This window comes from Amphiura filiformis, chromosome 7 (genome assembly GCF_039555335.1).
Source record: "Amphiura filiformis chromosome 7, Afil_fr2py, whole genome shotgun sequence".
In the NCBI taxonomy this organism is placed as follows: Eukaryota; Metazoa; Echinodermata; class Ophiuroidea; order Amphilepidida; family Amphiuridae; genus Amphiura; species Amphiura filiformis.
This window is the reverse complement of record NC_092634.1, coordinates 24,877,468-24,903,295: the sequence shown is the minus strand read 5'-3', so window position 1 is coordinate 24,903,295 and position 25,828 is coordinate 24,877,468. Positions and strand designations below refer to the sequence as shown.

General features: G+C 37.6%; 1 protein-coding gene and 1 long non-coding RNA gene across 2 annotated transcripts in view; both read right to left on the bottom strand.

The window, feature by feature from the left end:
- The window catches only part of LOC140156942 (uncharacterized), a 67,893-nt gene that overhangs the window by 16,064 nt on the left and 26,001 nt on the right, over positions 1-25,828 (bottom strand). The gene's annotated exons all lie outside the window — the stretch shown is intronic.
- On the bottom strand, positions 352-25,701 carry LOC140156941 (uncharacterized). The gene is made up of 8 exons (XM_072179984.1): positions 25,527-25,701; positions 15,297-15,640; positions 13,203-13,429; positions 11,085-11,240; positions 3,898-3,950; positions 2,041-2,320; positions 847-1,423; positions 352-438 (listed from the first exon to the last, which is right to left on the bottom strand). Exons 2-7 carry the CDS (start codon positions 15,623-15,625, stop codon positions 867-869), a joined length of 1,602 nt encoding a protein of 533 aa, XP_072036085.1. The 5' UTR covers positions 15,626-15,640; positions 25,527-25,701; the 3' UTR covers positions 352-438; positions 847-866.

The window sequence follows — 25,828 nt, the reverse complement described above, 5'->3', positions numbered from 1 at the left end:
TGTGCCACATAAAGCTATTTAATGCTCTCCTGCAAATTCCAAAAGACAGTCCCTGTAACACACAAACATGGCTGAGTCCAGACTTCCAAGTGCTATCGGTGCCCCGATAGGTACCAATGGCTTTTCGCACCCTGAACATTTGCACAGTGCTTTAGTTTTTTAATCAAATGAAAACCAATAACATTATGCAAAGTTAATTATTATGCTTGATACAATTTATTACATGACCAGGATATCATAAAGAGAGCCATGCACTACCTATAAACCAGGCACCAATAGCACTATAGGACCAAAATCGATGTCGTGCCTGATCTCTTTGGATCCACACAAAATGTTCTCATCTTTATTTACCTTCTTCCATGTTATCAGGTGCGTCAACAATATCTTCTTCCTTGAGGTCAGTCTTTGAGTGACTACTTGAATCCTCCTCTTGAGGTCCTGCAGAACCAAGTTAAAAAATATTTTACTTGATGTTTTAAAAATTCTTGAAGCTGTCATGCAAATTAGAAAGTCAAAAGTATGTCATGACTTATGCTGGGCATGATGATTCACCCTGCCCCTTGCACTTTTGTGCAAGAAAAGCGGCATGCTGATGATGAGTGGCACTGGCATGACTCTGAAAGCCAAATGACGACCCCCCTTTTCAGGCTCCTGCTCCATGCCCTATATATTTGGCACTTTTTCCACAATTTTTAGTATTTTCAGACTCTTATTTTATTTAGCATACAAGACACTTTTACTGAGGGTGGAGGGGAATCAGTTTACAATATCCTATTTTTGAAAACTTATGTGGCACATATCTGTAATAAAATACTTTGTTGTTACAAGAAAGCATGGTATTCCTACCTTGTTTTTCTGCCTTTTCTCTAAGATAACGCTTTAAATGTATTCTTCAGAACCTTCTCAAATGCCCAACTACCATGCTCTGTTCCTGTTATACCCTTCAGTCCTGATGGGATATCAGCATCACTGAAGCCTTTATCCTTTACATACAAAACAGTTGTCTCTTCCTCCCTAACTGCTTTCTCACAAGCTTGAATAACATACTTTTTGCACCAAACATCTTTCAGAAAACGTGGTGTGAGAAGACACATTGTATATGAACATCTTTCCAGCATGATGTAGAAGTTTGAAAATTTATCTTTCCCTAAAACCAACTCATGCATGGATATAGTTGAAAGCTTCATCTTGGTGAAAAGTCCAGTAACATCTTTATATATGTCTGTGTCCACATCATGCTCACTAAACAGCAGAAAAATGTCGTATGATTCGTTGTCGCTGAGTGTACGAGCTCTGTTCCCAGGAGTTGGTCTTAGAGGAGATCCATCTGTTTCTGATGACAAACCAGATGGCATAGGATTGTCTGTAGGTTGGGCTATGGCTGATAGTGATGAGAATCGATATCTAGCTTCTCCCGTATCTCCTAAGATAAGAATAGATAGACACCCAATAAAAATGTTAGAGTTTACCTCATTTACAGTTATTCGGCTGTAATCATCCTGTTAGACAATGACAGCATCAAAATACAATAATTACCCACATATCCTGTAGGGGACTATGTGCAATTATACAGATAAATAAAGAGCTATGTCCTATTGAACTATCAGCCAGTTCCAATCAGTGTAATGCCTGGCTGCGCATTCATCCTGCCCTGGCAATCATGGGAGACCAGTGTCTGAACAGTGTCAGAGTTACCCATGATTGTAAATTAAGGAACAAGGTGGAACAAGTACATCTGCAATTTCAAATCAAATATACCACTGAAGATTTGGCACATGCCCCCCCCCCAATCAACTTGAAAGTTTAGAAAATCCCATAAGAAAACTGAAGACTCTGCTTGTGCCCCCCCCCCCCCCATCAGATCCAGTGCCCCAATCATGGTCGGTGGCCCCAATAGAATGACTCACGCTACGCCACTGACTAGACTAGTGGCTTCTTCCATTGAAGAAGCCACTAGTAGTACTACATTTTATTTTGGAATTGTATGAAAAGAATGTCAAATAAGATTCCAAAAAAAAATGGTTGCACAAATACACATACCTTTTTCAATATGTTCTTGGATTTTATCTGAACAATCAGTCCTCCCCATCTGTTCTAAGGCAGTTTTCAAATCTGCAAGAGTCTTTCCACGCTCTCTCCATAAATCCAACACATATCTTGTTGGATTCTCCTTCCTTTCCATATCATACACATCATCTGCAGTTAGGTCCAAATATTGACCAGCCAATCCTCGCCAATCATTTCCCAGCGGATGGTTAGAATTCAACAACTTTGATAAGCTGGTCAACAAACTATATTGAAGTACAAAGGGTTCCCGATCCTGTAATCGGTAATTACAAAAATTATATCAGCAAGACAAGTAACTCAAAAAGCCTACTTTTATTTAGTCTTAATTTAATTGGTACTCTCTATATGAAGGGCTTGTTTCCAAACCATGTTAAGTCCACAACCACATGTTTCTCATTTATTTGTGTGATACAATCACAATTATTTTGACAAATTTGACATTAGCAACTATGAGTTGTACCATCAACAAGCCATTATTTACCACAACAATGTTGCTTAACAATATGCAGACTATTGTTCTCATTTGGGAACCAAAGGCCTCACACGGTATTGTTACTGTGCATCCATCCACTGTTTGCTTTGTAATGGTGCATCCAACTGAAATTACTATACCTGTAGCATCACAACCTATTGCAATATCGCACCTAGGTAAATCAGAAACATGTGTTTTTGGATTTAACATGGTTTGGAAACAAGCTCTTCAGATATAGGACACCCTTTCTTCAATCTTCCGTCAAGCAACTATAGCAAGAATTCCCATAACTACTTGAGCCCAAACCAAAATGAATATTCAGTGAGTTAACCAAGTTCCATTCATCAAAAAGTTGATTTAGCATGCCTTTGAGGTCTTTTGCAGCAGTTTGAGACTGAGGACTGTCCTCGGTTGGGGGTAAGTCCGCAGTTTTGGGTGAAAAATCTTGTGTGTGTCCTTGTTTGCCGGCAAACACGTACGCACACACACACACCCCCACACCCCTAGCTACAGCCCTGGTCATATGAGATCTGCAAGTGTTACTTAAAGTGTTACATCCATGGACTAAAGAGATACAGACAAACTCCAAACAGTCAAAGTCTCAGCATCACCCGATAATGAGGACTGATTGTTCCATGAAATGCGACAGGCAAAACTGCTACGCACATACCGTGAAGACACACAACGCTGGCATAATTGTTAGACACGGCACGATTGAACGATCGGCCCTCATGAATATGCGAGAATTCACAGTATACATTTAATGTACCGGGACTTTGACTGTTGGAAAATTGTCTGTATTGGTCTATAATTACATCATCATTTATTATGCACAATGTATAGCTTTAATGGTACAGATACTGTATCACACTAGTTAGGTTTCAATGGTACAAGTCGCCTCTGGTGCTCCTGGGTTAGTGCTGAGGCAGAGGATGATTTCAGGACTTCCCATCATGCACTGTAAAAGTGTTATCACCAGAGTTTCAACTGCCACTATATTGTTCAAATCCCATTGAATTCTGTGCAAAAGATATTGTTTTAAAATAATATTGTGTGTGTGTCATTATATTACTTGGTCAATTTCAGAACAAAAGTGTGTATAAAGGATAATTCACACCTTCTGTAGATAAAGTCTGAATTTGGTTGGCATTCTCTGCAGATTAAAATTCAGACTTTTGCTCTACCTGTGGCACATTTATAATTGGGTAAATGGACCATGAGCATGAGAATAATCTGTCCTTTGGTGAGACCACGCAGCCAGAAATGTTTTAAATCATTATTTCCGTCATTCTTACATACCCGATTCATATTATTGTTATTTTCCACATAAAAATTCAAAAGATGACAAAAAAACTTACAGAGTTAGTACTAGGTTGAGAAAGTCCAGCTGCTTCAATGGTGCTTGTTCTTCCTGTAAATAATAAAATAAATGTCTTTGATTTATGATATACATTTTGACATCCAACAAAATTTGGAGGACAATGAGGAGAACCTGCTAAAATGCTAACAGGATTATGGGAGGAGGACCGATTTTAGAATGCAAGAGGAAAACTGGAGTAACCCATGATGGCCATTAACCACGAGGGTATAAGCCCACCTTCGGCTATTATAATAAGCCCACCCCCTATTTTACAACACAATCTGGGAACAAGGGTGCACTCAGGTATAAGCCCAGTTGTAATTTTGGCTAAGTTCTTAAATCAAATCAATGCTTTTCCATCACATTTAAGAACAAATATAAAAAAATATCAGTTGATAATTAACATTCCATACTTGTTAAAAAAATTTGACATAGATGACAGAAATTACTGGTACACCGGGCATGATTGTTCTTATTTTAAAGTACTAGCCCTCCCCGGTTATAAGCCCACCCCCATTTATGAAGTGAATTCTGCCATGGGAGGGTGGGCTTATACCCAAGTGGTTATGGTGTAATCTGCAACTATACTCATGTACAGCACTGCGGGGGGGATTGCAGTGGTTGAGAGGTGAAAATAGCGATTAAAATAAAATAAATGTAGATATTTATATAGCGCTTTATGCCGTAAACAGCCTCAAAGCGCTTTACATTTATTCCGCCGTCATTAGAATATGTCGGAACCACGTTTGCAGCCTACAAGTGGCGCAGGGTCCATCAGTACAACGACTGTGACTACCCCTAACAGCTTCCCATTGCACCTGGGTGGGGTGAGGCAAGCGAGGCAAAGCGCCTTGCCCAAGGGCGCAACACGGTGGTGGGACGGGAATCGAACCCACGCACGCCGAGCAAGCTCTCAGATTATGAGTCCAAGGCCGTAACCACTGAGCCACCGTCTATGTACCAGTTCATCATCATCATTTCTCTCTTCTTTATATGGTCGCATGTCACAAGTTGGTACCCCAAAAAAGGTGGCGGTGTTACAATTTTTCGAATGTAGGCGAATGAAAAATGTCATAGTGAACCAACCCCTTGTCCTATTGAGCTACATTGGGTCTCATTTCAAAGCTAAAGAACAGGGCTAAAACTGTGTAAACTAGTACTGAAAAGTGAGTCAAGGAGCAGGTGGGTGAGGAGTAATGTATTAGCATAGGAAAATGTAAGATTTCCATAGTGTTGGTTTGAATAAATTATTGTATCTTCATAACTCCTCGTCATATTGAGCTTTTTTAAAATGTCTCATTTTAGAGCCAATTACTCAAAGAAACAAGATTGACTTCAAAATTGATCAATTTCATATTCAATATTAGTTTCTCATTACATTTTGTACCACGGGTTGCCTCTAAATGCACAGAAGTCAATGCAATCACGTGCAAAAACTGCAAAGGTCCATATCTCCTTTAATATGCACTGTATCATGATAAATGTATGTATTTTCTGAAAGGAAATTGCACAAGGAAACTAATTTTTGCATTATAAAAATGGTAGGAAGTAGTGTTGGGAAAATATGAATGATTAATTAAATTAAATTTAAAAATATCAACCTTTTTTTGGCGCACCCTGTATATCGTGAATGCGATTACATAATTTTTTTTTGAAGGGTGAGACTGATACATCACTATGTTGTGAACATATCCTAGCACATTGGACAAAATCAAACTTCCAGACATTTGTTGTGGGGTATTTTATGTGAATAAGGTCCAATTTGAGAAAAATGCATTTGAAAATTTTGATTTACATTGCGGCCTATGGGCTAATTAGTTATTAATTAGGCAATTATGCCAAAACGATAAACATTTTTGAGGTAAAAATGGTATGAGATGTTGCAGTTTTACAATATCTATAACATATTAAAACTTAATTTTTTTTTGACCATTTTGACCATGTAACACAAAATGGACCACCTCATGACATGCAACCACATGTGACCGTTCACAGCTTAATGAGCCGTAAATTCCTCCCCGGTCAATTTTGTTTTATTTCGTGTTTAAAAATAAACATCATAAACTTAAAAATGGTATATCATTTGACTTCAAACGATATCCAGAAGCGGGGTTATGGTTTGTTAAACTTTGCTCCTTCAACAAAATTATAACTTTTTCCTTTCTACATGTGTCTCTTTTTCCACATTGCTGGCAATAAATATCAAACAGTCATAATTGGCGGTCATTTCAAATCATCCCCAAGTCAACGAGGTTTAAGAAAGTTCTCTCATTGTTAATTGTTGGTTATGCATACCCACCACTTGAACAGGATTTAGCCAAAGCAAACAAAGACCAGAGCTATTAAAAGTTCTATAGCCATCTAAGGTAGAAGCTTATTATCCACTTCAACAATATGATTATTGATTAATATTTGACTATTAAAATGAGATCGATGTCGGGCCAGCTTAAGGGGGTACTACACCCATTGATTTTTTTTTTTTTTTTTTTTTTTTGCATTTTGTGAAGAAATTACAAAAAAATTGGACAAAGTGGTATGCAAAATGAAGGGGCAAATCTTCTCGTTTTATTGGTGGTATCGGTATCAATGTAGCTTACATGCTTTTACAGATAGAAGCCAAAAGGAGGTACATCACTGATGATTTAAATTCACTTCATTTTGGAAAGCTTACTATCAACGGATTTCGTTAAAATTTTGGGTATGTGTTGCTAACACATTAGGGAAATAAAGTTGATATGTAAAATGGGAATAAGTGGTTCCTGATTTCTTTTATGACTTCATGAACTTGGTGCTCCACAACTATCAAAAAAGGAACTGGTTAAAATGCTTCTATTTTCAATGTTGAGCTATATTTTGTATTTTTAACTTGCGACATTATTGCACTGAAACTTAATTAAGCCATAGGTAACAGGTTACAACAACCATACTACAGCAATGATGAAAAAATTGTATTTCTTGTCACCTATACAACCATATTGGGTAGTTTTCCGTAAGCTTAGCTTTTGTGATTTTGGTAACTATTTTATATTTATTTGTGAAATCCGTCTCAACTAGGCATTCTAAATTGTACTCACCATTTACATCCCAAGGTATATTAGTATATCCACCATGCACTTCTCGATATATATCCAGTTAAAGACAGAATATCAAAATTATGCCTCATATGATATCACAGACTCTCACATGTGTATTCAAAATTGATGCTTAAATTTGACCTGAACCAATTGACCTATAACCTGACATACGGTGACCTAATAGCCTTTTCTTCTCCTAACAACTAATGACTATGCATCTATTGTATAAGTGTTTATTTAATTTATTCAGTGTTATATCATGGTAGGTATTTTGCATGCACCACTATAGATTTTCTATAGAGAGTATAACAAAGGATTTAATGTATTCTATTCATGTACCCTACTTGAACATTTTGTAAAGAATAAATTATGGTTTGTTATGAAACACAGATCTGAGTTACTAGGTTACAGTAAACAAAAAATATATAGGGCTAAAATTACTTACTAAAATGGTTGAAAGTCACTTTATATGTAGATATATTTTATAAGTTCAGGACATGAGGTGATAAACATATATATGTACTTAATAAATTTGCAAAAAAAAAAAAAAGAAGAGGGGTACTGATGAAAATCGGGGTAGTCTATCGCCTTAAGTTACCGATGAATACGACCTTCGTACACATTTTACACCGTAGCTCAGAATACAATTTAGGGAATTTACGGCTCATTTGTGCTGCCGGGTCACATATACCATTAAGGCTATTTCTTGTAAAATCAGCAGATATTTTCTTGTTATTTTCAATTAACCGATTTTCATTACTTAAAAAGTGTGTGCTTGTTATAAATTGGAATTCTGCATGTAATGCATTGTGGTAATAGCGTGCTGTAAGTGCTATAAGCACAACCTTTGTAACTTCCAAGCTTAAACACACAAATTATTGTTTGATTCAGGCTTATAAAGATCTCTATTTGTGACACAGTGGATTTACCATTATGTGTTAAGCGCTCCACAGACTCCGAGTATTGTACGTACAATATTGTATGCAACATATCTACGCTATTTAATCTATTGCCATTCTATTTCCAGTAATGTTTAAGTTCTAACGAATGTTTGATGACAAAAAATCGATAATATGTTACATGTAATATCTAGTAGAAATATATCTACCAAAAAAACGTTGACAACGTAAAGAAAGCAGCAAGTTTAAAAAGCCCCACCTCGGCTCACTTTTTGAAACTTGGTCCCATTTGTAAAACGTACTGATTTCCTGGAACTGATTTAAACTTTATCATAATATTATCAACTTCAAACATTTCCATATGTGTTATGAGTCTTTAATGTGCCGATGCGATATTAATTTGTAAGATCAGAAAGGTTATAATCTTGCTCTTGCATGGTAAGCCAACATCCTATATATGTTTTGTTTTATAATATTAATTTCATGATTAATGATCGAATTAAATAAATAACAAATAGGCATATAATGCCAGTCATGCTATTATTAAAACGTTGGGCGCTGTATTTGATGTTCAAAATGGGACCAAGTTTCAAAAAGTGAGCCGAGGTGGGGCTTTTTAAACTTGCTGCTTTCTTTACGTTGTCAACGTTTTTTTGGTAGATTTCCTTTCTTTTTATGAATGAAGCTATGAAGCCGAGTAGCTCCAAGCTTGAAAAGTCATCCGGTTACGAAGTACTACATAAGACAAATAAAACGAAAAATAGAAGTTTGAATAATATTATCCTTGATTTATGACAATAAAAAATACGGTATATGTAGCTAAACCTATAAAATGTACGTGGTTCTTTGTAGCCCTGAGGCAATCTAGTTGGATATCCAAATTTGGCCGTTTGTGGTTCTTTGTAGCCCTGCAGGCAATCTAGTTGGATATCTCTATTGAGCGGCGGTTGTTGGCGGTCTTTTCGCGGTTTGTGGTATTCCTTTATTCTTCAAGCCCTGTCCTCTATCGGGCTAATTTATTGTTTAAGCTTGTTGGATATCCATATTTCGCGATGTGTGGTTCTTTGTAGCCCTGCGGGGCACTCTAGTTGGATATCCAAATTTCGCCGCTTGTGGTTCTTTTTTGTAGCCCTGCAGGCAATCTAGTTGGATATCTCTGTTGAGCGGCGGTTGTTGGAGGTCTTTCGCGGTGCGTGGTTATAATTTTCCTTATCCTTCATGCTTTGCCCTATATCGAGGGCTAATTTATAGTTAAAACTTGTTGGACATCCATATTTCGCGGTGTGTGGTTCTTTATAGCCCTGCGGGGCAATCTAGTTGGATATTTCTATTGAGTGGCAGTTGTTGGCGGTTTTTCGCGGTGTGTGGTTCTTTATAGCCCTGCGGGGCAGTCTAGTTGGATATTTCTATTGAGCGGCAGTTGTTGGCGGTTTTTCGCGGTTTGTGGTTTTAATTTGTAGGATATCCATATTTCAAGATTTGTAGTTCCTGAGTCCTGCGAGGCAATCTAGCTGGATATCCAAATTTTGCAGTTTGTGGTTCTTTGTAGCCCTGCGGGGCAATCTAGTTGGATATCCATATTAAGCGGCGGTTGTCGGCGGTCTTTTGAGATTTGTGGTTTTAATTTTCCCTTTAATTTCGGGCCGCCCCTCCTCTACATCCCGAGGATGCTTTTCAATAATTTAAATTATACGGTGTCAAAAATTACTATTACTTGGTATGATAATTTATCTTACCATGTTGACTTATTGTTTGTTTTTTAAGTCAACTGGACGTGACAAAATATCCTGCTATGTCAGTGACATTAATTTGTTTCTAAATTGACTTGGCATAATAATTTATTTCGCGAAGACGACATCCATTTTTGGTATGTCGACTTAGCATGATAATATATCTTGCCATGTTGACTTGTTTGTTCAATTGTCTTGGCGAGTTATTTTATATCGTCATGTTGACATAATGCTGATAATAAGTCGACATGGCAAGATAATTATCTTGTCAAGTTGTGTCACATAGAAGCTTCCGTACTATATATGCTTGATAAATGTTATTTGGATTTTTTTTCCTGCTGGCCTTCCATACTAGCGGAACAATTTTCCACACCTACAGAGTGTTTGTAATCAACCTACCGGGACGTATGACAATTGTCATGTTCTACGATAGCTGAAGATGACAGAGAGTCAGGTCTCTAAATCGATTCAACAACCATTCATACATATCACAATCATGTTTTATTGTCCTATTATCAGGCAAATTTGTCCGTGGTAGGACAAAATATATTTAAATGAGAATAACAATGAGTAACGTCACGTCGTATACCCTATAAATACCTGATCTAGTTTCTTGTGTTATTCAGATTTCTTTTGATCCTTGATGGTGTTGTATCACACTATGCTGTGTTTTTAAATTTTTTTAATAAAAAAATAATATCACAATAGCACTGGATGTTTAAAATTATGTTATCCTTGATTAATGACAATAAATTGTTTAATAAAATATTGAAAAAAAAAAAGTCAGTTGGTCACCGGGTTTCAACTCGGGATAGCGTGTCTGGAGTCAAACGCCTAACCATTAGGCCACGGGCCTCTGCTGAAAATTGCTGTGTCGAAATACAGCATTTATTATATAAATGGATGCGTCAGTCCGATAAGAACAAAAGAATTGTGAAAAATTTGATTTTTTTTGGCGAATGGGGCTCAGAATTTGTATGTAGGGTATCTCAGAAACTGCTAGGGTATATTTGAAAGTGAATCTGAAAAAGTAGTGTGGAGGTGAGAACCAGGTAGACCTGTAGCAGTGTCCAAAAATTCTGGATCAGTTTGATTTGCAACTAATTTTCGCTATGAAATACCGCGTGAAATGGAAGCAAAAATATTTGTTTATTACGAACAATGATTGACTGTAGGATTGACTGTAGGATTGGTGGCCCTTTTGGAATTAATGAGTTGTCAAGATATTACACCTGGGACTGTAAATAACATTTACCATGGTTTTAGATACATTTTGTACCCAGCGAAAAATAACATCGAGCAATAGAAGTCAAGTGTTTTAATGTTAGGTGTAAATATAGTCTCGCGGGAGCATATGTTATTAGTCTTCTTTATCAGTCTTTTTGGTGCAAATTCTTTTTGGTTTTTGGTGCCCTAATAACAGTGATTGATTGATTGATTGATGATTTGATTGAATCTCTTTGTTCACAAACATGTTCTTACCCTGTGCATTGGTGGTTTCTTTCATCAGTACTGTCTCTTTAAATTCCTCCTCTGTGTGTCTTTGGTTCAATGTAATCTCATCTCTTCCTTCCAACTCTCCATCTACAGTAGAGTTGTCTTCTTGGCCCACTTGTTCTAACTCAACTTGTATGGCTTCTGTATAATTTGATGTGATTAAAAATACATTATGATATACTCAAAATAAAACACTACTATTGATTGTATACATGTGAACAACTCCTCCTGCTCTGTAAATTATCACTATGACATTTTTACACTGAATCATATTATATCTGTAATGAACACTGAAAATTTAACACAATGAACAGCACCACTGAAAATAACACTGAAATAGTTCTTTTGTTATTCTGTATGCAAATAACCATTGTCCAACCACACTGAAAAATGGACTGAAACTCCTCCGAAAATCATTGGCCAGTCATTAATCCCACTGAAATTGATTTAATCTCACTGAAATTGCTTTAATCTCACTGAAATGAGCTGGCCTGTTCTATTGTTATGGAAATTAGTGCCCTGGATCATTGCTCATTATAGCAGACACCCGGGGGGGTACTCAAGTTTGGTTTTGGTAGGGACGTGCAGCTGAGAATTTGAAAGTGGACCCATAAATATACCAATTTTTCAAGAAATTTGGACCCATTTATATACCAAAAGTCAAAATTTTCGGCCGAATTTAACCCAAATTGTCTTGGTTTTTACAAATTTTTGGCTAGAATAGGGGAAAATTGGGCTATTTTCCGAAAAAATTGAGAAAATTTTGAAAAAGGACCCATTCATATACCAAAATAGGCTTTGAAAAAGGGGTCATTGATATACCAAAAGGCTGAAAATGCTACCCATATTAGCGGCACGTCCCCCGTATGGTCATTTGTACTGAGTACCCCGGAGCAGACAATAGCCACTTGATATACCACTGAAAAATACACTGAAATACCACTGAAAACAATTTCAGTCTAACAATTTCTTTTTTTGATGATTTTCAGTGTTACCCTGTCATTTTCAGTGTGATTTTCAGTGTAAAAAGTTCATAGTGTATATATAATTATATAAGGTTATGAGGTACATGGGCAAAAATATTCTGTGGCCAGACTCATTAATATACATTATGTACTTAACTTGGGGATTCGCATATGAAAGTTTATGTACTTGTGCAAAAATGTACATACTGTCAAGAAGTTGTTTTCCCGGTTTTAAAAGTTTTATGTTAAATAGGGACAGTCCCGATTTTTGGCGGGAAACCTCTTTTGTTCAGAGGAAATTCCGATTGGTAGCCAAAATCCTCTGGATTGATCAATCTTTTGTTCAGAGCAAACCCTGATTGGTCACCGAAATCCTGTACCAATCGATTGGGGCTGTTCCGTTTTGTGTCCAAACTCCCTGGCCAGGTTGTTCGTGTTCATTTTTTTTATTCATGTAAGGGAGCAAGTATATTGCCGAATGTCCTTTCCTCTAAAATAAATATTGAGTCAGTGGAACTTGCCCTTTCACAAATAGGGAGGGAGTAAAGTGGATGTAGTCTGAAACTACAGTTGTACCAGATTCCTTTTTTTGTTAATGAGGGAAGGATTTCATTCAATGTAGTGGGAAAGAGAGTAATTTGATATGGGAGGAGATAAAAATGGGGGCATATTTAGCCATTTTAGCCTAAAAAGTGTCAATTTTTGCGCTCTTCATGCGAATTAGTTCCACTTTGCACCATATTTCACCATTTTAGCTTCAATATGGCAAAAAAAATGTCCAACCCCACCCCACCCCCATGTCAAGAAGAAATCTACACCACAGCTATTTTTGATATCCCTGTTAGAAATTTAATTCTTCCAGATTTAGAAAAAATGATACAGAATTTATAATGTAGTGAAAAGGTATAAGTTTGACATTCTGTTCCAAAAAAAAGTCTCCTTTTTATCATAAGTCTCCAATTTTGTTTTACTTGCTGGCACACAGGCGTTAATAGGACATACGACATGTGGCATACGTACAAGGCTGATGAAACTGCCATTGCATCCGACTCCCCCTGCTAGCACAGGTACAGAATCCATTTTAAAGTCCAATATGCTCAAGAACCCACCCATGATGATCAAATGTTTGGTTCTTTACCTTCATATTCTTTCAACTTTGTCTTCAATCGTTGATGTGAAATGAGGTCTTCATACAGACACCTGACATTCGCCTTTGAAATGCATCCATTCTTCTCTAACTGTGTGAGCAGGTTGAAGATGTCTTCAATGTTGTCTTCATCACACCCTAATAACTCAGACACCATATATTTCATATCATCTACTTCTTGATCTGCCAATGTCATGGTAATCTCCAAGAGAAGATATCTGTAAGAGTCAAAGAGGTGAAAATAATCAGTGAGTCCAGTTCACAGTGGCATAGCCAAGGGGGTGGTATGCCCCCCTTGTGAGAAGTCACCCTGATATTTCAAATTTGTATGCCTTTTTTGTACTTTTTAACCCATTTTTGACAATTTCGTGAAATTTTTCCCCCTTGTTAAGTTGCCTTTGCCCCCCCCCCGAAAAAGTCCTCACTGCCAGTCCCCAAATATCTTTGTCAATCTGGCAAATCTATATTGGATTATCATGCTTAGGGGGGCCAATATACAGTTGGGGGGGGGGGGGCACTTGTTTTCCGAGGTGGATATCATGCCCAAGTATGGACTGTCAAAACAGACCATAAAACTTGATATTTTTTATTGTTTTTTTTTTGTATGTCTGAACTATGCAAGGCATTTAACAGCTGCCGCCCTGATGGGGTCTTAGATGTAAACAAAACAACATGTGCGTTCCCCACCAAACACTGTCCATTTTCTCCTCGTTTTTGTCATCTTTCACTCCAACATCCACAAAATAATTGTTTTAACCGGAACTGTTTACTGTGTGCCGTTGTTTCAACTTATTTTGATACTGCTATTTGAAAATTAACCTTTGTTTTGTTTTACAATTTTATTTACTTTTTATGGTGTGACAAACTTAATGCGTACATGTACTGCAAGGTGGCAATCTCAAGTCATCCAAGCTGAAACACAAATACCGTGGCGGTGCTCGCGATCAACCATGCCTGACGCTAGGCGTCCTGCGCGGTATTTGTGTTTCAGCGCAGTGTTGGACCCAATATCGATTGATCTGTGACGTCTGGGAAAAAGGTCTATACATGTACATTTCTCCTTTTTTTTCAGTTGTTCACATCTATGAGTATATCCTCTTCTATCATTATTGATCCTTGTTATGTTTTGTGTTTCATAATTCACCATTATCTATCTTTTTCTTCAAGTTTAAAGAAAGTATGTAGAATGCAAATACCGTAAAACCTTGTCTACAAGCATATAGAGTTGCAAGCTGCAGCACGGTTTGTTTTCAGAGACTTAGGCGAACTACATCTGTGTCAAGTCTGATTAACACCTTGGGCTGGGACCAACTCCACACTAGGTGTCTGGCATCACAGCTGACCATGTTCTACATTACAAGATCTAACATGGCCTGGTAAATATATAGGTGCCTCACATTATCCAACCAGCATCATACATAGGTAGACACGATCATCAATTGAAATATTCCATACCAGAAGAGCCACCATAGACTGCTACAAATATGCATATTATCCTAGATCTGTCAGATTGTGGAACCAACTACCATCAGCAACAGTATTAGCACCATCTCTAGCCACTTTGAAGGAAGCTGCCCTACCAGCTGTGAGGGAGATGAAGCTACCTGTTGTCTCAAGACGGACTGCAATCACCACTGCAAGTATGTTTTTTATCCCGCACCCTAAGTTCTTCGTTTGGTAAGGTCATTACTTTTTCTTCACCTACACTTTTCTGCACTTTGCCTGTTGATGTCACCTCTGCACCATCCTAATATATAGCTTTTAAAGCTGCATAAGGATTCACCATTGAAGATTGAAGAGTGTTTTGATGAAAGCTAAATTAATCAGGGCACCATCCATCGACAAAATTATAACATTATGGAGTTTGAACAAATAAATTACTGATACAAATTTATACAAACAAGTATTATTGCAAGACCAATCATTTGTATTGGTATATTTACGGCTGTTTCGTATTAATTTAGCTCTCATCGAAAACACTCTAGATATATTCTTATAGACGAGGTTTTACAGTATCAAACAAGACAAATTGCCATAGTTTTAAATGAAAATGTTAAAACAATTATTCAAAAAGTAAGGACATACCTGTACTTGCTAATGTGTTTCTTTGTCTTGTTAGTAAACTTGGGTACTTTCATTTTTTCAGCTAATCCATCACAAAGATCTATCCTTCCTACCGCATACAGTATCTCCAGCAACAAAGAAACATCACAGTCTTTTTTGACATGCCTTCCTCTTTCTAGAGCTTTGAAGAGGTCTAGTCCTGTTTTGATATTATCAAGGTCCTGATGTGCTATGTGATCTTTGCAGAGGAAGATCAGTCTTTTCTTGTCAACGATTTGCAATTTCTTACTTATGTCCATCAAAGCTTTTGTGTGGTCGGAAACTTGCGTCTTCTGACTCTTCTCAGCCATGTCGGCACTGTAGATCTGATGGAGGATGATGAAACAAAATAAGGTTGGTAATAAATAATGACATTAAATTGTAGCATTGGGCTATTTCAGTTGAAATCCATATATCCTAATGGAAGACATAACCTTCTTACTTACCTCCCTTCCTTCCCTCTCCTCTCCCCTTCCCTCTCCTCTCCTCCTTCTTTCTTTGATAAAAAAAGAAGGAATTGGAAGCAAGACCACCGACACTAACTCCCACACACATGGGGGTGTGGATTTCAAATTGAGTCACCCAATCAGGTAACCCCATTTGAAATTCACACCCCCTGTGTGGAAGATTAAGGTCATGTCTTCCACAGGGGGTATGCATTTAAACTGGAATAGCCCATGGTGGCTGTGGTTTTCATGGACAGGGACTGTTGAAAAAAGTAGGAACTTTAATACAGTGAAGTCGAACGCGGAACGCTTGATCGGAGCACTCAAAACACTAGGGATCAGGGAATAGGCTATGAGGGTATAACCCCCCTAAAAAATTTTTTGCTCTATTTACGATGAAATATCATCATCCACTTCCGGAAATGTAAAAACAATTTTTTTTTTTTGAATTTCCGGAAAAATCCGGATTCCAGATCCGGATCCAAAAACAAACAAACAGAAATCCGGCAAAAAAGAAAACACTAATGGAGAGTGACAATATTCACACAATTGGCATCCCTCATCAGTCTTAAGCTTCCCCTCCAGTTATACTTGGAAATGTTTCCACTTTTAAATACAGTGTGTAAAACAACTAAGGGATCTGGAATGAGCGTTTCAACAGTATTATTTGTGGGACATGAGAACACATCAGACATATCGAATTGCATTCTGAATACGAAGAATGTCTTTCTGATATCAAATAATTTTCATTTTTTTAAATTCACGATATAATAAAAATTTTATGACAAATTATTAAAATTTGATATTTTTCACATTTTTGATATAACAGTCCTCGAAGTAAATTTCATAAATCTAACGATATATTCTTAAAGTGTATGTAGCTGGGAGGAAAATTGACGATCAATTGAAAATTTTGACCTTTCATATTGAAGATACAGATTTTTTTTTTTTTATTTTCCTAATTTTTTGGTGTTTTGGGGAAAAAAATCCATATCTTCAATACGAAAGTTCAAAATTTTCAATTGATCGTCAGCTTTTCATCCCACTTACATACACTTTAAGTATAAATCATCAGATTTATTACTTCGAGTACAGTTAAATATCAAAAATATCAATTTTTAATCATTTGCCATAACATGTGGGATTACATTGCGAATTTCAAAAAATCAAAATTATTTGATATCAGAAGGAGATTCTTCGTATTCAGAATGTAATTCGATATATCTGATGTTCTCTAATGTCGCACAATAAATACTGTCCAAACGTTCATACCCCACCCCTTAACGTACCAGTTCCTTTTTACAATTACCCCTGTATATCCTATAAACAAAGACAGATAGAACCAGGAGCCAATAGCGACATCTTTCAGCTCAGATTTACGACCTCATTCGTTGAAATTGTTCAAGAAATAAAGACACAATGATCCAAAACCCAAGGAAGATGCAAATTCAAAAGTTGCAGTTTGCTCCATTGCCTGCTCTATTGATTTTCGAGCAAGAGAATAAGTGCTGTGCTTTCCATTGATTAGCACATTCGAACTAGTAGTGTTGTGCTGTCATTGATTAGGGGTGGTGCAATAATAATTATGTGTACCCCCAGGGTGGTGAATTATAGGGGGAAGGCAAAGATTTTTTGGCAGCCCAAAATGGGGTGGGGCAAGCATTTTTGGCAGGTCGAAAGGGGGGGCAAGCGATTTTTGGCACAGATATTTCGGGCACTGTTTCTATATTATGCCCTAAAAAGCTGTAGGAAAAACATTAGGAACACATTCAAATATGTATGCAAAATGTCCTGCTTGCTGCGCTTGCATTATATGATAAAAAGACAATTTAAGGTGGTACACCCCTGGCCAATTGTGTGCCTATTTTTGCATTTTCTCAAAAATTATAGCGCATTGGTGACAAGTAAGATAGGTATATTATAGGGGCAAGGACTACACCTACTGCACTGAAAATTTTATTTCAGCACAGACAACAGATTTTTTGTGGAATTACAGTCAAAAATGAGGGAAAACCAATATTTGATCAATAAATCAATAACTACTTTGTCTTGAGTCACTGAAATTCCAGTGTATATAGTAACTGGATTCCTTGCCCCTACATTGTATAATATACATAACTTTTGTTACTGGTCAGTGTTTTATTAGTTTTTGAGAAAAATGCAAAAATAGTCACATTATTTATCAAGGGGTGTATAAGTACCACCTTAAGGTTTTAAATTCGGGTTCCCCAAAATCTTGGTGTGTATTAGGGGGGAGGCAAAGATTTGTTGGCACATCAAGGGGGGAGCAAAGGTTTTTGGCACATCAGAAGGGGGGCAGATTTTTGGCACGGCCAAAGGGGGGGCAAGTGATTTTTGGCAGACCACTTTGAGAATTCACCACCCTGGGGGTAAACATAACTATTGCACAACCCCTAATAGCACATTGACTAGTCCAATTTTTTATTTTGTTCCTTCTAGATTTTTTTAAAGATTTAATGCGGTTTCTTTAATACCGTTTCTTTGATTCTTTAATTCATTCTTGACCAATTTCAACAAAAGAGGTTTTAAAATCAGAGCTATTAGGGTACAGGTACTGGTTGCTTGTTTTAATTTTGACATATTTGTCTTTGTTTAGGATATATACAGGGGTGAACATATTAACTGGTACCTTAATAAGAGGGTAGTACACCCCTGGCCAATTTTGTACCTATTTTTGCATTTAAAAAAAAAATTATAGTGCATTGGTGACAGGTAAAGCTAGGTAAGATGTATATTATAAGGGCAAAGACTACAATTACTGCACTGAAAATTCAGCAACTCAAGGCAAGTAGTTATTGATTTATTGATCAAATATTGGTTTTCCCTCATTTTTGACTGTAACTCCAGTCCACAACTGTTGTCTGTGCTGAAATTAAATTTCCAGTGCAATAGTTATATAATATTGGATGGCATTGAGGGTTGTATGAGAATATCATTCATGGCAAGTGCAGTATATTCTCATACAACCCAAATAAAGCCATCCAATATTATTATTATTATATATATGAAGCTGACTGAAACTCATAAATGAAAACATTCATGCATCAGAAACGCAAGGCTTTTTATAGACACAGGCCTAGGCACCCCTGTAGGCTAGGCCTAGTCAAGGCTAGGCTGGCCTTCGAATGCACACGCACGCACCACGCAGACAATTGAGTAAGCTTACCGTGAAAATGTTGTAAGCCTAACTACTGCAATACCGCCGTGAAACGAGTAACCATGTTCTCTGTGCTCCGTCAATATTATTTCCTGATAAACTCAGATTATACCCAATGAAATTGCCGTATTTTAGCTGCAGTTTTGTGCTTTGCAGGACAACATGACTTGCTGCACATCAGAGGGAGTCGACAATACCAAAATTAGTCTCAATCACTGTTTGTGAACGCTCTACGTGAATACTGCGTTTATGTGATGCCTGCCTTCTGGGTATTGTGATGAGCGTGCGGGTATCAAGATATATTGAACAGTTTTGTAAAAATACTGAACAGTTTGATTTAAACGTCATTCAGTACTAAAAATGAGTGGTATAGATGGAAGCTTCATATTATATAATAATTGTAGTTCTTGCCCCTATAATATATCTTACTTGTCACCAATGCGCTATAATTTTTGAGAAAAATGCAAAAATAGGCACAAAATTGGCCAGGGGTGTAGTACTCCCTTAATTCATTTGCTCACCGTTCGCAATGTTTGTCGGACCCGGACATTCACTTAGCATCCAAATGCCAAAATGCGGCTTGCTCAAAGGGTAGATGAGAGTAGTCTTCTGCTTTTTTCTACTGTTCCCCTTGTCCCCTCTGATAATCATCATCCCTCATGCATTGCCCCAACGCAATTTCAATCATTTTGCAAAACAAGCTATAATATCAGCAGCAAGCGGCAGCGGGGTATTTTGGCTATGTGCTTTTCTAAAGGCTGCATTTCTATTAATTACCGTAATCACTCGGGTATAGCCCACCCCCCAGATGGGCAATTTCACTTCAAAAATGGGGGTGGGCTTACATGTATACGGTAACCGGGGAGAAGGGCTAGTCTAGTTGAATTTGAAAATAAGAACAATCTGCCCCATTTGAATATGCCTGAAGTACCAGCAATTTCTATCATCTATATCAATTTTTTGAAGTATGGAATGTTAATTTTTAACTTATATTTTTTTAATATTTGTTCTAAAATGTGAAAGAAAAGCATTGACATGATTTACATTGTAAGAACTAAGCCAAAATTACTACCAGGCTTATATACCTGAGTGCACTGCACCCTTGTTCTCAGAATGGTTTGAAAAATAGGGGGTGGGCTTATACTATAGCCGAAGGTGGGCTTATACTATAGCCGAAGGTGGGCTTATACCCAAGTGGTTACGGTATATAGGTCGTTTACCTCCTGTACAAAATCATTATTTACCTGATTGGATACATAAAGTGGTCATCACTTGATGTCAAGTTAATTAGTAAGCTTAAGGGGGTACCACACCCCTGCCCAATTTTGTGCATATTTTTGCATTTTTCTCAAAAATTATAGCGCATAGGTGACAAGTAAGATGTATATTAAGGGGCAAGGACTACAATAACTGCACTGAAAATTCAGCAACTCAAGGCAAGTAGTTATTGATTTATTGATCAAAGGCCATGGGAATTAAAGTAGTAGATTTGCGTCCACCGCCTGCATGCTCCAAAACCTACCGCATATTTTTTCACTATATTTGCAAAAAATTTCATTATTTACCAGAAACATGAAAAAATGGCTTTCAAACATAAAATCAACAAGTTTGAAGTTGGTAAAACAGTCGTAAAAACCGTGAAAATGAGTCTGCAATGATGTTGTTCACCCGTGTTGGTTGTTCACCGCGAGTCCCAGACGTGTAGTTAAGTACAACACGCATGACAGGCCAGGCAACGGCCACGCTGGTAGCCAACAGCCATCTTGAAAAAAAAAACCCCACATGAATGCTAATGCATGACCCCTGTTAAGGTCATAATTTCATTCATAAAAACATGTTATAGCCTTTGCATCGGGGCCTGAGATTGGAATTCCAGTTTCCTTTCTCACGAAGTAAGGGCTAAGAGTAAAATTGTACAATTGTGTTTGGGAGTGGCCTTCTCTCTTTTCTCTTTTTCCTAGCTATTTTCTTCCATTTCTTGCTTTGTTTATCAAAGCTATCTAGGCCAGCATGCATATATTAGCCTACACTGGCTATCCAGGCTTGTGCATTTGTATGAGCTTGGAACGGTCCACGGTTTTCCATGGATTAGCATGTGTTCCTCACGGACCAACCTGGGTAAACAAACAAACAAACAAACATGCCTGGTCAATCTCAACCACTCCAAGCTACCGATTAAGACCACGTGATTGGGTTCATGAATATTTAATGAGCAGCGAAATACTGCCTCAAACGGTAAAAAAGATGACGGGGTTCACCAAAATTCCGATGCTATGCACTTTGCATGCTTTGTGGTGCCTGGCGTGCTAACCTGCTCCTTTACTTCTAACTTTGTACAGCGTGAATGGGGTAGTTTGTTTGTGCCTAGTAGATAGAAATAATGAATAATGAAAAAAAGCTGCATGTGATTTCAAAAAGTTCTGGACGCAAATCTACTACTTTAATTCCCATGGCCAAATATTGGTTTTCCCTTATTTTTGACTGTAACTCCACAACTGTTGTCTGTGCTGAAATAAAATTTCCAGTGCAGTAGTTGTAGTCCTTGACCTTGCCCCTATAATATACATATCTTTCTTGTCACCAATGCGCTATAATTTTTGAGAAAAATGCAAAAATAGGCACAAAATTGGGCAGAGGTGTAGTACCCCCTTAAAGGCCTAGTGATTTGCTCATCCGGACGATCGCAAAAATCCTCAAAATTCAGATTTTGGTACCTTTGTCATTGTCATAGATGTGCTAACTTAGCCTCGGGTGGTTCAGCCGAAAGTCAGCGTATTTAAGACAAAATAAAACATTTTACATTTAATCTGTAATTTAGATACTGACAGTATCTAAATTAGCTACATGTATTTGAATGGGGCTTCAACTTCGTCCAGTACTGCTGTTTTCTTCGTTTTTTGCCAAATTTGTCATTTCAAAAATACCAAATGACAATTTGAATGACCTAGCTATCCTTCACTTTTAAGCAATTTATAAACAATTTTAATTTTTTTACACTTGCTGAATGGGTCTTTAAGCTTTTCTGACCAAAACATGTGATGAGATTGAGCTGCATTTTACTTTTTAATTTAGATCGACAAACCTCTACTCTGCCCCAGGTAGACTATCCACGACCACGACCACGATGACAAGCCATTTAGTTGATACTACTAGTACTATAATATATACTATTCATAATAGTAGACTATCCACGACCACGACTATATCCAGGCTGGACACATCACACTACCGTGTGATGTGTCCAGTTCGTCGCCGAACTTATATAAGATGGAGAGCTTAGCATAACGGCCTGCCTATTTACGCTTCCTGAAAACACTCTTGCACATAACATACAAAACCACAAATTCACTAACTTCAACTTGCACTACCGACACCATGAAAAATATTTTAATTATTACCGATCCTTCAGAATACTTGCAAATATTGGCAGTTTCATAAAATCCTGCTGCTGAAAATCGTAAATTCCACAATCTTCTGTCAGATCCAGGTCAGTAATCACAGGTGGGCGAATCTACCAGCGTGACAAGACCAGAGATAATAAAAGGATGAGAGGCCACGCCGCACAAATAGCTAGCCTGATTGGCAAGCGTCGTCGCTGGCCAGATCTTCTACGGTCGTGTATGATGAGTAGAGACCATAGAGCCCTATAGGGTCGCATGTCATGAGGTGGTCCATTTTGTGTTACATGGTCAAAATGGTCACAAAAATTATTTTTTAATATGTTATAGATATTGTAAAACTGCAACATCTCATACCATTTATTACCTCGAAAATGTTTATCATTTTGGCGTAATTGCCTAATTAATAACTAATTAGCCCATAGGCCGCAATGTAAATCAATATTTTCAAATGCGTTTTTCTCAAATTGGACCTTATTCACATAAAATACCCCACAACAAATGTCTGAAGTTGGATTTTGTCCAATGTGCTAGGATATGTTCACAACATAGTGATGTATCAGTCTCACCCTTCAAAAAAAATTATGTAATCGCATTCACGATATACAGGGTGCGCCAAAAAAGTTGATATTTTTAAATTAAAATTTAATTAATCATTCATATTTTCCCAACACTACTTCCTACCATTTTTATAATGCAAAATTAGTTTCCTTGTGCAATTTCCTTTCAGAAAATACATATATTTATCATGATACAGTGAATATTAAAGGAGATATGGACCTTGCAGTTTTTGCACGTGATTGCATTGACTTCTGTGCATTTAGAGGCAACCCGTGGTACAAAATGTAATGAGAAACTAATATGAAATATGAAATTGATCAATTTTGAAGTCAATCTTGTTTCTTTGAGTAATTGGCTCTAAAATGAGACATTAAAAAGCTCAATATGACAAGGAGTTATGAAGATACAATAATTTATTCAAACAAACACTGTGGAAATCTTACATTTTCCTATGCTTACATTACTCCTCACCCACCTGCTCCTCACCCACCTGCTCCTCCACCCCGTCAAATTTCAATTCCAGCTGATGTCATTTATTTAGTTTGACTCACTTTTCAGTACTAGTTTACACAGTTTTAGCCCTGTTCTTTAGCTTTTAAATGAGACCCAAAGTAGCTCAATAGGACAAGGGGTTGGTTCACTATGACATTTTTCATTCGCCTACATTCGAAAAATTGTAACACCTCCACCTTTTTTGGGGTACCAACTTGTGACATGCGACCATAGGGCTCTGTGGAAGAAACGGTTCCTAATTGACCTTTTCGGTAAATCCCATAACCCTTTGCGAGTACACCTGCGATCTCGTCATTTGACGTCATACCGACTTGCAATGCGCCGTAACGATGTTCGATAAGCGATGTGCGATCGGCGCGAGCGGCGTGACGAGAATGACGAAGTTCTTAGGTGTACTCGCAAAGGCTTATGGGATTTACCGAAAAGGTCAATTTTGAAGCCATGGATAATATATTCATTTATACGAGAACCATATTTTTGTACCAATCACAGAACAGAATTTCACTTACTCACAGCTGTCAATCATTCTTGTGAAACGTAAGCTCCGCCTAGTATCAAGGTCTTCTTCTGCGCATCGGTTGTGCGCATTAACTAGCCTCCAGCACAAATCCTGTGCACACGATCAGGTTGGATGGGCGGTTTAGGGTACATGCCACCAAATAGCTTTCCATAGACTTTACGTGCAAAACAGGGGTCACGTTTTAGGCTATAAGTCGAGTTACGTCTTACTTTGAAATATATATTTGATATCATTTTAATCAGAACAAAATTCTGCATAACATATCTGAAAATGACACCATATTTTAGGTCTACTTTTTGAGAAAAAAAAGCGCTATATAAAAAGACCCGATTTTCCCCGTGTTTACGTCTGACTGCTAACCGCGTTTTGACCTCGTGTGTTCATGCGCTCATCATCGTAAACATCACTCAAATTTTCGCGTTTTCTGTTCAAATTAGTAGAGATCACATTCACAAGTTCTAGCAAAACACGATTTGCAACACTAAAATTGTTACTATTGTACCGATTTTGCACAATTTTTATGCAAAGTTGGGACTAACTTTTACCGGAAACCGCTTCACACGCGGATTTAGTGGTATGAACCCTTTACGCCTGGTTTACACAATAGGAACTGCGATGCATCCTAAACTGGATCGTTTCCGTGTATTCGCATTGCATGGTGGGTAATCGCCTGCCAGTTTGCGTAGCTCCGCGTTTACAACAGTTTAAAATCAACACAGGTAAATCCATATAAAAATTAACATGGACACAAAATTGACATAGCTTATGTAATTCAAATAATAAAATAATAAAATGTAATATTATCATGATAGATGCACGCTTTTATTAAAACTTGAAAAGATTATTAAGTCCAATAATTTGTTTGTGTTAGCTTGCACGAGTCACAAAATGGCGACCCATCACGCATTTTCTGCATGTGCCGACATTAGTAACTCATAGTGACTGTCCTCAAACTAAGCGCCAGTGTGTCTCAGGCCTGATAACGACCCCAGGTAATTTTATGCAGAAAGTTTTCTTGCGAACAGCTGCAGGTGACATTTAAACAATGAACACGGCTTGTTTATGTACATGCGTGGGGAGGCTTGTACGTCAGCTGACGTGTTTTGGACATGTTCCGGCGTAAAAAAGTGTAGTTTTTCTTCATGAAAAATACCAGCGTGGCAGCGATGACCAGTTTTTTGTGGGCTATTTGATTTACAGGTATGTCGGTTCGTCATAGGGTAGAAATGATAGCTGTACAATTTGTATAACATACAGTTTAACATAGGCCTAAACATTTATGGGCACAAATCGACCTTCCGTATTATGCACAAGTATGTGGAAGTGGCAGGCATAGACCACGACCACGACGACAAGCCATTTAGTTGATACTACTAGTACTATTCATAATAGTAAGACTTAATAGAACAAAGCTGCATGTATACATGTACATGTATGTATGCTGCATGGCTGCTGCTACTGCCATGACTGCCCTGTACTATGTAATTTTATGTGTCATTCATTGGTGTGACTCACTGCATGCATGCATGACTTGCTGCTTGGACATGATCATGGATGGGAAATCCCCGCGATATTTATATTAATAATCATCATTACCTCATCATCGATCTAGAAAATATAGATCTAGAAAAGTCTGGATGGAACTGAAGTTGAAGAGAACAACATTAACGTCAAATTCTTCTGTGAAACACACTGCTTGGCTGAGAGAATTCATGTCAATTTCATTTTGCAGTCATGCAATGTCAAATGTCATGATAATACCGCGCTGCTGGTGCATGATGGTGCAACTTTTCATGAACTGAACTTCTTCCGCATTCTGAATAGTCTTACACACAGACTTTAAGATTGGCGCGGGTTGGGTGGAAGACAGCGTGCTCAAACACCGTCACTCGCAATGA